Source organism: Molothrus aeneus, chromosome Z (genome assembly GCF_037042795.1).
Source record: "Molothrus aeneus isolate 106 chromosome Z, BPBGC_Maene_1.0, whole genome shotgun sequence".
In the NCBI taxonomy this organism is placed as follows: Eukaryota; Metazoa; Chordata; class Aves; order Passeriformes; family Icteridae; genus Molothrus; species Molothrus aeneus.
In genome coordinates, this window is record NC_089680.1 from 31,109,810 (window position 1) to 31,125,972 (window position 16,163).

The 16,163-nt window shown below is 37.0% G+C and overlaps 1 protein-coding gene across 2 annotated transcripts in view; it reads right to left on the reverse strand.

The window, feature by feature from the left end:
* CERT1 (ceramide transporter 1) overlaps positions 1–16,163 on the reverse strand; it is a 79,860-nt gene that overhangs the window by 52,551 nt on the left and 11,146 nt on the right. For both annotated transcript variants that reach the window (XM_066569053.1, XM_066569052.1), the window contains exon 3: positions 3,686–3,802. In XM_066569053.1, the coding sequence (XP_066425150.1) occupies positions 3,686–3,802 (117 nt within the window). The remainder of the gene's footprint in view (positions 1–3,685; positions 3,803–16,163) is intronic.

Below are 16,163 nucleotides of genomic sequence, written 5' to 3' on the forward strand. Positions count from 1 at the left end.
CCTGAACATAAGCTGTTTGACATTTCTCAGCCATCAGCTACTCAATGCTAAGCATTAAGTTTTTCTATGTCTGGTTATACTCATATTTAAAATTAATTTTATTTTAAATCAGTGTTCTCTTTGTTTGGAGCACAATGAAACACAGTCAAAGTTTCTGTCTATTTTTCTCACTCTGAAGATCAACAACCTTGTGACATGCTCCATCAAGTCTCACAAACACACTTTTGTTAGCAAATAGCTTAAGCAGCCTACCAGAACTACCTACCCACTCAGTAAGCAACAAAGAACTTCAAAAACAAACAAAAAAGTACTTTATGCAGCAGTAGACTAATGTTAAGAAAAATGACTGTTTGGTACAGGAAATAATTTCCTCTCTTGATTTTATTCAAATTATTATGTGCCATTTAAAGAACCTGTTTCTCAAACAAAAACTTTTTTACCCAGAAGGAGCTTTTGCAAAGGTTTGGTAACCTGATCAGAAAGCTCTTTCAGAAAACGTCAGAGTAAGCCGACAGATCTGAACTTTTCAGTGCAATGAGATATTCTGCCCATCTTCCCCTTCTCTCAGTCAAGTTTTTGGATATACAACTTCCACAAGCTGAAGTGAATTAAAGGATGAATAAGGAGGTTCCAAGTGAACACTAAGGTTCACTTAAGTGCTGTTCATACAAATTTGACTGAAAAATGGGATTGACTCCCAGATTCCATGAAAATACTTTCTTTGACATCAAAGTTATATTATAAAAAAGTACTGTTTCTTAAATATTTTCCATACAAACCTATATTAAAAATTACAGGTTATAGCACTAACCCCTCAATGAAAGTACAGAAACAAGACATTTGGAGACATATTCTTTAACAACCACTAATAATTATCAGACTGAAGACTGGATTTGGACACTTCTGTGTTGTGTTTAATTCTACCAAACACCTATTTATGTAAATACAGCACTTTTTCAAGTGCTGGTCAAGATTTCCAAGGCCTCTGGTTACTGTTTATTTTTCTAAAATCATCAGAAGCAACAGATACACCTCTACACCTACATTTATCACACAAAATTCCTACTGTATTATGAAGACAACAGAATATTGCACTGGAAAGAAGACCTTTGTAACTCTGTTATTTCATTATATACTTTCAACTTGAGTTTAAGCTACTATTACAAGACTGCAGTAACTTCTGCTGTTTTCCTTGCTATGCTTTGATCATGATATTCTTGATATTTAGTTGTTTAATACAAAAAGGATGTTTCGAAATAAAAATATGTAAGTATGTATGTAAAATAATGTATTACTTTAACATATTAAATGTTTTGATAGCTTATTTAGAAGTGATGTGCCATAGTTTTTCTACTTCATTTAAGAATGAAAACAACTGCTATTTGCCTTAAATATTGTTAACACTAGAGAGTAAAAAGGAGTATGAAAGAAACTGAAAAATGTCAAATAGCCATGAAACTGCAAACTACACATACTGGAAAAGCTGCAAGATTGAGAACAGTCAAGTCCAGTGTTATTACCTTGGATAGCAAGATGCAAAGTGAACTGTTTCTTGTGAGTTCAGCATACACTGAAGGACTTATTACCACTTCCTACTTGTAGATATACTTTTCTTCTGTTTTTACAACATTCCAGAACACCCTCATTCTTTAAAAAATAAGCTGAAAAGTAACTTTATTAAAATAATGAAAAATACCTTCTTATCCCTACTTCTATACTAATTCTAGAAAAAAAAAATGGATAGTGTAAATAATCATTCATTCTTCTTCTTTAAGCATAAAGGCAGAGATCTGGTAAAATTTATCTATTTAAATAACTACCAAATTCTTGCAAAGAATGGAAGTCTAAACTGTCCAAACTTAATTATGTTTAAAGATTATTTTTTAAAGCTGAAAAACTGTACAATTAATCAGGCTTCTTTATAAAGGGAGATCACTTTTGGAATGCTAGAATTTGTACCCCTCAATATTCATTCATGATCTGAAAATGAGGTTGAATAAGACAATTTAAGCTTACCAATAAAAGCTTATCAATAATACTAGACAGACAAAGGAAAATAAACAGACATCTCATGACAGGGGCTGAGTACTAATGCAGGTAAAAAAAAACAGTGTTGAAAACACAAGACTTTTTTTTTTAAGTAGTACAGAGAAACAATGCCAAATCAACACTTCCAATGGCAAACTCTAAACCATTACCATTCAACAATCTTGTACTATGATTTGGTGATTCCATAAAGTTGCAGCTCAGAACTCAGCAACAGTTAAGATGAGCCTTACAAAAGGGAATAGAAAAACAGCATGAAAATAGTTTGAAGTAGTGATGAGCAGAGTTTAAGACAGGGATCCCAGGGATCTGGGATTTTTCATCACTCATTCCTACAGAGTAGCATTCCATGACACAGACTGCATTTCTGCTTATCCAGCTTCAGGTTAAAGTTCTGCATTTCCACAGCTAAATCATTCATGAAACCTAGTCTAAATTTTAGCCTAGGGCTATCAAGTTCCATGACTACACTAAACCACACCTGAAGACCCCCAAGCCTACCAGTTTTTGAAATGTCAGTTCTACAGATATGCAACCCAGTAACTTCTTCAGTGTATCCTCATGAGAAATTTCTCTCAGCTATTGCACTAAGAATAAATTGCAGTATTGTTGTCTTATGAACATGCCACTGTTAACTTTATATTTTTTCATTAGACTACAGGAAAAAAATCCTGGCTTTGCAATTTAATTTCTTATGCTTTAACATTACCTCTGTATCAAAATGAAGGAAAAATGCTAAGCTACAAAGGGACGAATAGTCCAATTGAGATGATTTTTTGTAGAGAACCATTATCAAAAGGCAGCACTAAATTTAAAGAACACGTACTTTTTATTGCAAGGAATGGCCAACAAAAGGTGAAATCTCCTAATTACACACAGTACCTATACAGACATCACTTCAAGAAGCTCAAGGTAAAAATTCATACCTACTTGGATATCTATTTCAATTTGTATTCCTTTTGTACTTTGTGTAACCCAGATTGAGAGGCTGCATTGGGCTAGGTATTGTAGTTTAATGCTACACCTTGGGACAGTGCCTATCTTGTACCTGATAACATAATGGATGTTTTGTGTACCTTCTACCCGACCTAAAAGGCTTGAAGGTCAGGTATTTTTAAAATGAAATAAATTGAGTTCATTGGAAGATATACAGAACAAATCAAGAAAGCTGAACCAAAATGTGGACGAAGAATAGTGCCGTAAAAGACAAAAGAGACAGAAGTCAGAGATCAGATACAGTAAAAGTGGTCAAATGATGAAAAAGAGGAGCCCAAAACCAGAATGATAACCTAGAGAATTGACTCTAAGACTAACAAGATAGATAAGAAGCAATTAGAAGCAATAATCAGGGAGAAGATGGACAAAACCTTGAAAAGATCACTCAAACATAATAAAAGCTTTTTTTTTCAAGCTAGAGAGCTCAAGAAAGGCTCACAGTTGTTAGCCCCCAGTAAAGTCTTATCTGTGAAGAACAAGTCAATTCCTTTGAAACATATTTAACACACAGCTTCAATCTTCAGCTTTTACCTGTCATAAATACCATGAGCCTTTTAATGACTGTACAGGGAAGCTTAAACTCTCTGCAAGCACTATGCTTGATCTAATGAGGGAATGAGAAGGAAATTAGAAAATTACATACCTTATGTTGTTCTATTGCATCTACCCATTGTTGTCTGTGGTCTGGATCCTGAGCCCGGAGGTACCAAACACTATCATTCACGCTGATATCAAATCTGCATTCATCAAAGTCATGGGGCTGTGACAGAAGAGAGTGTAAGAGTAGCTAAAATTAGCAACATGATAAACATTACCTCATAGATTATTTTGACACTCAAACACTAATCAGAAAATCTGTCTATATTGTCTCTAATTCTTCCTAGATTATAAATTCTGTATTGTCTAGCTGTAATGAACATATACTCTCATAAGGAAAGATGCTGATCTGCTGAAATAGAAAAGCCTGTGTCATACATTCTTCTTAAGTAAAATTTTCATAAATAAATTCCATACATAATACATTCCATATTTTGAAATACTTTGAAACAAGTTCTTCAGCAAAGTATCTACCATTACAGAAAATATTCCTACATATCCATTTTAATTTCAAAACAGGACAAGAGCTCCATAACACCAGAGCTACCAGTATTAATTTTAGATGAAACACATACATCATAGCAAAAACATACCAGGATAGAACCATAAAAGCAGACTATATCTAAATGATAAGTCAGAGCTGGAACTTACGAACTGTGACAACTATTTTCACCATGAATATTTCACAGATAATTGGAAGCCACATGCAATCCTTTCACACATGTCCACTCAACTGTATCTAACTTTCAGTTCACATGCCTTAAATACTAGTAAGCTTTTACTAATGCAACAGTGAAGCTGTTAAGGGAAGTACAGGGAAAGAAAACAATGATCTAATCTGCCCTGTACCCTGACATTGTCAATTCAAAGTAACTCCTTAGAAAACATCCAACTGAGCCCAATATTCCCCACACCCTTCATCTTTGAAAGCCATTTCTAAAGACATGTAATACAGATATAGCTGAACAACTTTTTGAAATTGAATACGAAGAAAAAATACACATGCAAATAACTGCAGGAGGCTAACAGGCTTCAGGATAAAGGCTTGTGACAAAGTCTAAAGGACCACAGATACTGGTACCAGATGCTGAAGATAAGTGTTACAAATATCCTTTACAACATATTGCCAATACATTAATCTTGCAAACTAAAAAACTGTTAATCACTGACTGAACACTCCACAAAAGAAAACCTAGAAGTAAGTCTCATTTGTTGTCATGCAACCACCATTCCAGTGTTAGTGAGAATTTTTTTTCAAAGAATTTGGAAACCAGAAGCTAATTGCACATAAACAAACAAACAAACACCTTCCTCTTTTTCTGTTTTTAACATAGTAAGGAATAAGAAAAGTATAACAGAATACAAATTACAAATTAAAAAAATGAACTAGAAAGAGTTTAACAAAAGTACATAAAAAACCAAAGCGTAAGCTTAAAACTTCATATACTTTAACATTGAACACTCAGATGCCTGACAAAGAAATTTAAACTTCCCATAGGAAAAACTTCCAGTAACCGTAAGAATTGAAAATCGAGTCAAACAACTATAGCTACTAATTACCTAATACTTGACCATCTCAAGTTAATTAAATTCAACCAACTTTCAAAACTGGTTCTACACACTCCTTTGCCTTCACTGAACCAGGGACAAAAAAGGTTGTTTGACCCTGGCTGGATGCCAGGTGCCCACCCAAGTCTTAGTCACTACCCTCCTCAGCCAGTTAGGGAAGGGAGAATATGATGAAAGAGTCATGAATTGAGATAAGGACAGGGAGATCACCCACCAATTACTACCACAGGCAAAACAGCACTGACTCAGGGAAAATAGTTTAATTTATTACCAGTCAAATCAGAGTAGTATTTTTAAAATAAAAATTTTAAAGGCACCCCGCTCCTCCTTACCAGGCTCAACTTCACTACCTATTTTTCTCTACTTCATCCCTCCAAGCATTGCAGGGCAACAGGGAATGGGAATTGCAGTCAGTTCAAACACTTTCTGTCACTCCTTCCTCATGCTGTTTCCCTGTTCAGCATAAGAACTTTCTCATGGGTCAGAGACCTCTGTGATCTTCTCCAACATAGGTCCTTCCCAGGGGCTGCAGCTCTTCCTTAACTGCTCTAGTGTGGGTCCTTTCCACAGGGCACAGTCCTTCAGACACAGCCTGCTCCAGCATGGGTCTCCCAAGGGACCACAAGTCCTGCTAGCAAACTGTTACAACATGGGTTCCTCCCTCCATGGGGCCACAGGTCCTACTAGAAGGCTCCAGCATGGGTTTCCCACACCCATGCTCATGGTTGCAGGGAGACAATCTGCTTTACCATGGTCTCCCCTACAGGCTGCAGGGGAATCTATGCTTCAGCACTTGATCATGTGTTCCCCCTCCTTCCTCACAGATGTCTGTGTCTGCAGAGCTGTCGCTCTCAAATATTCTCAGCCCTCTCTCCCAATCCATGCTGCACAGCAGTTCTAACACTTTCTTAGTATGTTATCACAGAGGCAATATACCATCATCTCTGATGAACTCAGTTTTAGCAGGTCCTTCTTAGACCCACATAGAACTGGATCTGTGAGATATGGAGGCAACTTCTGCATCTACACACAGCAGCTGCATCTGTAGCCCCCTGCCACCAAAACTTGCCATACAGACCCAACACAGGAAAATACAGGTCTTCTAGTCTAGGTCACTCTTCTTCAAGCTGAATTTTCTATGACTATTATTATCATATATGTAAAAGAAGTTTAGCTGCTTTAGAACAGCAAACTTGCCAAAGCAAAATGTCATGCTTATATGCCTGTTCTCAGCTACTCCTCTGACAGGCCCTCATTTAGTCATGTGATGATCTACAACATCCAGAAATACTCCAAAAAATCACCCAAACAGAAAGTCTAGAAAGATTAGCTATCAAGATTTTTCCTGACATGATAGCATTCTTCAGCTTGATCTCTCATTCTCGAAGTCTCTTGGATAGAGTTACAAGCAATTACATTGTATGTGATTAGAAAGACTTTCCAAAATTCATCTTAAAAGCCTGCAGCACTACTGATACCACACTTCCATACGGTGCACTTACTTCAGTTCACCATCATCCTTGCTTTCCCCTGAATCTCATATCTAACCTAAACATCTTCTAATGCAACTTAAGATTATCACCTCTCCTTTCCAAAGACAAGTTTCTGTACTCCCTTTCTTCCCAAAACAGCTTCTAATATATTTGAAAATTCATGCCTTGTTGCTAAGACACGGAAAGATGTTTTCTCTGAGGTCTAGAGAATACTTCACTTTTCTCCACCATTTACTGCATAAACACTTATGCATTACATGTAGTTAAGAGACTAAGTCATCTATATATATATATACACACATGTGTGTGTGTGTGTGCGTGTGTGTATACTATAAATATACACACACACACATATATATAACTGACCAGCCAGTCAAAGGAGGAGATTGTCCCACTCTGCTCTTCACCTAGGCGCCCTCACCTTGAGCACTGCATACGGGTATGGAAATATAAGACATAAAGCTACTAGAGAGCATCCAAAGGAGGGTCACAAAGACTGTGAAGGGTCTGCGGGGGAAGCCTTATGAAAGGCTGAGGTCACTTGGCCATTTCAGCTTGGAGGAGACTGAGGGGAGAATTCATTGTGAGTCTTCAACACCCTTACAAGAAGCAGTGGGGCAGGCACTGATCTCTTTGCTCTCATGACCAGCAACAGGACCTGAGGAGGTGGCATGAAGCTGAGTCAGGGGAGATTTATTTTGGATATGGAGAGTAAGTTTTTCACACAGATAGTCGTTGAGCACTGGAAGAGGGTCCCCAGGGAAGCAATCACAACACCACATCTGACAGAGTTCAAGAAGTGTTTGGACAATGCCCTCAGGCACATGGCAAGACTCTTGAAGCTCTCCTGCACAGGAGCAGCAGCTGGACTCAGTGATCCTGGTGCATCCCTTCCAACTTAGCATATTCTGTGATTCTATCAATCAGGTTTAGGGTTATACTCAGCTCACCATGCAGTCCCATGTTATAATCAAGTACAGCTGATCAGATGATCCTGTTAGATTAAGTTGCTTAAAGAAAAGAAGTAACCACTAACAAGGTTAAATATGTTTCAAAAGGAAGTTAGGCAGGTGATACATTATTTACTCTTTACTTACTTTAGTTGTATGCATCATTTGCCTATTTTCCATATTTTTGGCAACTGAAATAATTGTTTATCATCCATCTCCTCTGATTTTTGGTTTTTTTTGGAAAACATGCTTCATTGGAAGAACCATGAACCATGAACACAAAAGACAAATAAATCACCTGAATCAGGTTGCTGTTGATTAACCCCGTTCTCCACCATGGAGTACAGAGTTCACATTTCATTGTCACTGATAACTTGGCAGACTTCTGTATGTTACTTTACAGCTACATACTCTACATACTCTCTAACAGGTGCTGCCTATTACATACATTCTCCTCCCATAGCCCCCCACTCCACAAGCTACAGACAAACTTCCTTGGTTTACCTCTGGCTATAACTACTTTCATTGTTTTCTATAGCTGCATCTAGCAAAGATCACAAAGTGTCATTCACAACTTCTCAGGTCTGTCCTTTATTGTGACATCTAATCTCATAAGACTAGTTTGACTCCTTCATGCTTCCTGGAAGTTTTTCCATTTCTCTCTACTTTTTTTCCTGTACTTTAGTTTTCCTGTAGACCACAAGGCATTTCATTTAGGTCTCATTTCTTTCTGAGGTTCACTGAGGTTTCTAGCCTAGTGTTGCTTTTCCCTTTTTTACACTCAGAAGCTGTTTTAAAGTGGTACAGTTCTTAGCCAGTCACATGACGACCTTGGAGGATAAATAGGGATTTTCATCTGTAACAAGCTAAGGACATGTACTGAGGCCAGGATATGTCCTAATGACCTTTCACAACAAAGATAAGGCAAGAAAGAGGAATGTTATGCAGGGAACAGGAAGCAAGTAGGAGTTCACTATCTGTCCTCAGGATTTAAAGCACCTTGGAGAACTTCAGTTGCTTTTTCCCAACCTGCAGCAGTCTCAAGCAACACACATAAGTTGAGAGAGCACTGGGGAATAAAAACCAGATCAAGACACTTTGAATGGGGGCACCTGAAAACATTTACAGCATTTTGAAAACTGAGTTTTAAGCACAGGTTTAAGTGTCTGTGGCAGAGGTAATCTCTGTGTATGCCAAGGGCACCTTCGAGAGCTCACATTAAAAAATAAACAAAACCAACAAAAAGCCACCACAGCTAAATCATAATTCCATTTAAGAACATGCTGCAAGAAATAGGCCTCCAGTATCCACAAACACCCTTTTGGTAGGACTCCTAAGCTTTTTTCCAAGGCACCTGCAGAGAACAAAGGCACACCTGCAGAAACAAAGGCAATTCCAAGTATTCAAGCACCCTAGATCTTTCCAAAACCAATGGATACAAGCTCATAAATTCTGAACATTCTAAGCAAGAGCAGTTTACATGAAAAAACACTGACTTGGCTACAGTTACTGAGGAAGTCAGTAGCCAGCTTGGGTCTCATGAGTCATAGCTGATTTCATTGCCACAAAATCCTTCCTGCTATACAACTGTCAAGCCTGAGGTATTCATAAAACAAGCTTTAGAGCAGTATCACCTTGAAAAATACTGGTTCGGGTGTTTAAGGTAAATCACACAGGAAAGATTAAGTGTTTTTATATACTTTATAACCTTCAAGAGTACTCCATGTCAGAAAAAAAACCCAAAACCCAACATTGAATGAAAAAACTTTTGCTTGATCTCTCTCATTACTCCAAGTAGTGTTAATGGCATTTTGTCCTTTCCTTACTGAGGAAAGCCAGGGTGGTTCATAGCAGATACAACTCAAGTCTGATATTACTATTATTAAAGTGTGCTTCTGCCACTGTTTTCAGTGCAGAACTAGAACTTGCCTAAACCGAGATTATTTTAAAATTTTGAAGGTTTTTTGTATTAAGAAAATCCCAAGCTGGGAACTGGGTCACAAGACATACAAAAGAGGACTACAGAAAATGAAAATTACAATTCCTTAGATCTCAGACATGAATGTCAGTAGCATAAATTCAATAGAGGCTGTCATCTAGCCTAACCTAAAACATGAAACCTGATATTCCCCCTTTGCTTCTCTTAGTGCAACACAAAGCAAGTTAAGAGAACTTCTCATTCTTTTTTCTGAGTGGGTTTGAGTGTGGTGTCAATCAGAAGTTACTTAGTTGAAAATTGGGTAAACAAGTCCAAGTTTTGGTAATCAATCTTCAGGTTTTTTCTTTGAAAAACAGCCTACACATATATACCTTATATCAGAGTACGTAAAGCTATTAAAAAAGCAAATACTCAGCTTTTAAGAAACAAAAAAGAGCCTTATCAAGTAAAACTGACTTGCATATATTTCATTGATGCAAATGCTGTAACTCATGCCTGCAGAATTTTTTTTTTTGCATGTAGCATGTGTATAGGGACAAACCACCTGGCAATCATTTCTCTTCCACTTGGAATACAACTTGGTGCATTCTGCCCTTTGTTTCATCTGCTGAGGAAATACTGAAACACCACTCTGCAACTCTGATGCCTATCTGCAAGAATCTTCATGTTAATAGGCTTGTAAATATTTTTTAAGATAACAAACTTCACCAGTTTCAACTTAAATACCTCTTATAAAAGTAGACACAAAAAGTTATAGCCTGGAAAATGAGACAAGCCAGACTATAACTATTCATAAACAACTTTTCCAGCTCAAGAGAGCTGAACACACAGCATTTCCCATGTTAACAGTGTCACTGTCCTACCATGCTAGGTACAATTTATCTACTGGCTAGCTTTTTATAATTCCCATGGCATTCAGGAAAAAACATCCTTTTTGCACTGTTCTTCAACTTCCTGAAATTCTCCAGTTATAAGGTACCTGAACAAACTACCACTTCCTCCACAAAAAACCCAAATGTTCAGAGCAGTTACCACCAACTTACTGATTTGCTTATTTGTTTTCACAGATCATTCAATAAGTTCTGGACCTCGATGTATTCACTCAAATGCCAAAACCACCTCTATCCTCCCAAGTTTTCAACAGGAAATTCAAAAGATCACTCCAGGATAATTTGGTAGGACAAGAAAGGACAGAGGGGCACAAGCCTTGATCAGAATAAAATAAATTGTATCTGTAACATGGTACTACTTTCAAAACAGACAGAAGTCCAAAAGAGCACTGTATTCATCCATAAGCAAGGAAAACTCACAACAGAAGGCAGCAAACTGGTCAAAGGGAGACATGTGCATGTGATAATTTAGCATGCAATGGAAAACACCAGTAACCTATGTTAAAAAAAGAGAAGGCACAAGATATGATGAGCTATAGAAATAAGATAAAGAGCACCTTAAAAATTAGTTAACTTGATGGAATAGAAAAATGGATAGCAATGCGATGTAGCAGGTAACAACATTAAATAAAGAAAACTAAAAAAATCACTCCATGATTCTCAGTAAGCAGCATATATCAAAGCAAGAAAATACATAGCAGTTACTAGGAACTGAGGCTAACACTGAAGTACATACTTGGACTATGAGAATAAAGGAAAAAAAGAACCTATTTGATACCAGAAAAAAAAAGTTATATGAACACATTGTACATGTACCTATGTTGAGGTGGTAACAAAACCCCAAAAATAAAAAGTTTACTTTAAGATCTGTGCTGTATGACTGAAGGAATTAGCTCTAAAAGCACACACGAAAACTCTATTTCAACTCCCACGTAAAACCAGTTTGGAACTGGCAAAGGCTGCCATTGTTTAGCTAGAAAAAAGCAAATAAAAAATCAAGTTTGAAAAAGTGCACATCTTAAAATTATTTTTCGAAAGCACTTAATTAATGAGAGATCCAAACTGTGAAGAACTTGTCCCCTGCTTCCAAATTGTAAAATGGCTGAAAACATGCTAACTTTCAAAAAACTTTGAACAGAAAGGTAGTGAAATGAAGTACGACTCACATAATTTTAAAGTTGCATTCTACATGGTGAATATTACTTCAAGTCATCAGTGGAAACATTCTATCAACTGAATCACAATATCTGTTTTACCAAATAATATTATGCATAGTTAGGATTTTATCAGACAAGACCAGTCAAAACATTGTCATTAGTGCCTTATTAAATACTAAAGAGCAGTATTGCTCAAGTTAGTGTATTTCTCTCCAGAGTCACTGAAAAGCTCATGGGTCAAGTTAAAGACAGAGAGATCACTTACCTACTGCCAGCATGGTCAACCAAATTAGATTTAGGGAAAACTGGCTTAAGTTATTGCAAAGTAGAGTTGGATGGTGAGAAAAAAGAGAAGCAGGGAATGAGGGCTATGGTCTAACACTTTAATTCTGCCACTCCTTCCTCATGCTTTCACATGCTCCAGCAAGGATTGTATCCATCACTGCAATTCTTCAGGCTAAACCTGTTATGGCATAGGCTCTTTGGAGGCTGCAGCCTCTGTTAAGACATATCCAGCGACTGTTGGGTTCTAAATAGGTTGCAGCGTGGTTGTCTGGTCCGGTATGATTCTCTGCACAGGTTACCAAAAATGCCTGCACAACATGCTCCTCCACAGGCTGCAGGGGATCTCACTCTGTGGGTGGAGCATCTCTTCCTGCCCAACCAGTTTTTCTCACAACCTTTTCCTCACCCCTCTCTTTCTTACACACTGCTGAGCAGCATTTTTGCCATTTAACTCTGTTTACCTAGCGATGTAACGCAGTGGTTGTGAGGCTCAGCTGTGAGCGCCTTGCACTGTGTCCACTGAAGCTGACCATGTTCTGTGCGGGACAACCAGGAGTCTCCTCATGGAGGCTGCATGGCAGACCCCAGCCCCACAAGGTACACTCAGTGCAATCATAAAAGCTCATCAAGATCTTTCTGTCACTATGATTTATTTTTGAAGACACTTGGCTTTAGAACTACAAACATTGAAGTAATTAACTTTGCAAGGATTTTTTAAATATCAATATCTATTGTGGATCTAAGTCTCAGAAGGGAACCACTTAAGGAAAGCATTCATTACTTCATTACTTATAATACATTTTATTAATAATGTACTGAAGTCCCGAAAGACATTACAAGTTCTGATTTTCTATATAGGCAATATGTGCGCCCTGCTGCCCCCAAGAAAAGCCAAGTAGATCCACAAATCTGGCAAATTTAGGTCTACCAAGAGTCACAACACAACATTCCAGTTTCCCATTCTTAGTTCTAAAATCCAGTCAAAACCTAATAGAAACACTGGACTGCAATGTCTTGCCTTTCCTTGTCATTATTATTAAGCTGTAAGAACCCACTTTTTAGTTACATTGACTGGTTGTATTCTTTTTACATTTATTTGTGCTGTATTTTTTCCACGACAGTACAGGAAAACCTTACTACAAACAAGCAAGTAAATAAGACAGTTCTGTGCCTATTGGAAGTGATAAACCTTTAGGGCCAAAATATGGGATATCTAACTTCTAGCTCATTAGCATATTAAAAAGAAAACTTTCTCATAATGGCATATTTGCTCATGTAGGAAAAAAAACTTACAAAGAAAACAGGCTTAAAATTATAAAAGCTATTAAATGTTTTTACATTATTTGCTCCTACCCAAATATTCCACTTCAAGCATTGAGTCAGGATATTTTCTTCTCAAAATGCCTTTGAACACTATTGATATTTAAAAATATTGATATTGATATTTAAAAATATTGATATTGATATTTAAAAATAAATAATGATCTTATCTTTTCAAAACCTAGCTAAAGTAGAGGCCAGTGAAAGCAGAAGCATGTAAGCAGAATTTAAAATTAGCTTGGTTTAATCCATTGCAAAGAAGCTCTCTCATGGGAGAGCTGTCCTTTTAAGTCTGGATCAAGTGTACATAGTATGTTACTTTAGCACTGAAACCACACTTAAAATTTGAAATTACAGATCTCAGGTGAAAACCTGGTTGATCTGTTTTCCTGCACACCTTCCAAATAGATTCAGATGCAGAAAGTGATAATATAAAAACAATTTTCATAATTATTTGTGAGGAAACAATCTATCTTACAGGGCACTATCTTACACTATATGATTTTTTAGATTATTATTTTATCAAATTATTTTTGTGTTAATGAAGTGGAATTTGGAGGTAGTCATGCTGTGTTGGTTTATATGTAAACATACCCCTGACACTGCTATTCTCAAGTGCCTACTGAAAAAACACTTAATAGCAAGATCTAGAGTATAACAAATGTGTACTTGAAATGTCAGCTAAAAATTAGTCAAAGACATTGAATGGTGCTCTTTTACTAGAAGAAAGAGGGCAAAGCTGAAATAGTTGTAAACCAGCACGTGCTTGCAAATGTCACCTTAAGTGATTTACTAGTGACTACAGATACATGTAAAAGCTCAGTGGATTAGTAAATTGGTATTAACAGATTTAGAGACACACAGAGAAAAATCAGGATATAACTAATGGGTCTGTCCTGTTTAAAATAGTCTGAAGAACTTCAAACTTGGTCTAACTCATAAGACTTACTTTTAGAGCTATCAGAAATGGAAATGGAAGCATACATATTACTGCTTTGGTGAGAACCAAGTCTAAGTGAATCCCCTACAAACAAATTCATATGATACCTCTCAGGTTTCTAGTTGGAACAAAATATTTGCATTACCTACCAACAACATGCATCAGCCAAGAAAAAAAAACTATAGAAAAACATCAAGCTAGAATTGATTACAAATCACCATGTTAAACTTCTTAGGAAGCACATAATATGCAGCAATAAACTAGAGTTATTAATCAGGAAGGAAGCCAAGCAATTTTGTATCAACTTTAGAGAATGCAGAAAACACTGTCTGAGCCACTTTTTTTAAAGGTTAGTTTTATTGGACAGTCAAACATAGGAATCACACTCACACTGCTGCACTCCTAAGATAAGTATTTATATATTAATTTAGTTGTACCTCACACAGTATACTGCAGAGTGGCACAGAAGACCCAGCACTTTCACATACACCAGTGTCAAGAGAACAATATGGATTTCACAAGTAAACCATGAGTGAATATCCAGAGAAGGTACTCCACCCTAACAGAAAAGCCATGCTTCACAGCACTGTATTGAGCTGACAATGTAGAACATTCTGGACCTAGATTCATGGTGATGGGAATGGAGATTCCTGTTCTAGGAATTTCAGTGGCATTCCAGCTAGAATAAAGGCCTGATGTACTTGCCAAAGCACCACACTAAGACTTAAGATTAGCTTGGTTTGAATCCAAACATAAGCAACTTAACACAGTGCAACTGCATAAGCATTTCTATAAATGCAGTATGAACATTATTAGCAACAGGACTTGTGCTAACTATGCAATTCCCAGCCCTGAGCTGATCTCATTAACTTGCTATGAAAACTGGCTCTATCAACTAGACCTTGGAACCAGGTGTCTCTAGTTATGATACAAAATTTAAGCATGAGATATCAAAACCCCTGAAACTACAGACACAGATGAAAAGCCATAGCCCCAGAACCATAAACAATTCCTTAATGGTCAAATACCAGTCAGTGAAAACATGCAACCTCCACAGCTGGGAAGGCTGGTTTTGCTCTTGGTAGCAGTGGCTACTTAAAACCCAAACACCTGAGCAACAGGGCAAGGAAGCCACAAGGCTGCAGCCTGGGAAAGGACCACCTCTCCAGCATCACAGTGCCCCAGTCATTTATTAAAAGATGCTTACAAAGGATCCTAATTTGGGTCTGTGTGTGTGTTTTGGCAAAAGATGTATGCTACAGTTCTATAACTGTCCTGTCATCCAACCTTCCCCATCCCTCACTGAAGAGTTCTCCAATTAGGTTACCTTCACCTCAGCAACTAGGACCATCAAGAACAAAGCTATCAGGCTAGAAATATGGTAGTGGCTAGATGGTACTGCGTAGTTACAGATAATTTAGGATGTCAGATATAAGTGACTGCTTTGTATACAAAATTATAATGGTTACTGTGTAGTAACTTATAGCAATAATTAAAAGTCTGTAAGAACTAATTAAAAAAGACAAGGCATGTTGCTAATGAACGTCAGTCTAAAAGCTTTCATTCTAAAGTTCAAAATTGAACTGAATTGTCAGTCTAAACTCTGCCATCACAGCTACCTCTAATTCTTTAATATATATTTGCATGCGTATACATATAGATGTATATGTGCACACATAATTAGTTTTGAAAAAGCTGTAAAAGAACTTAAGAAAGAGCAACACTTTTCCTTAAAAGACAGCAACTTAAAAAGCTTTAAGAATATATTAGACACCAGTTACAGTACTACCTCAGTTAAGTACATGGACACCTGGGGTAGTAAATTCTGTTCCAACTAGTCCTCTTAACTAAGGAATGATAGGCTTCAGTTGAGAGGGAAAACACATCAAACAGAATTAATAAGTGGTGAAATTGGCCACACTGATTGATTTCACCCTAACTAGAATTCAACATGAACATGGGAAAATAGCAACTAAAGTAT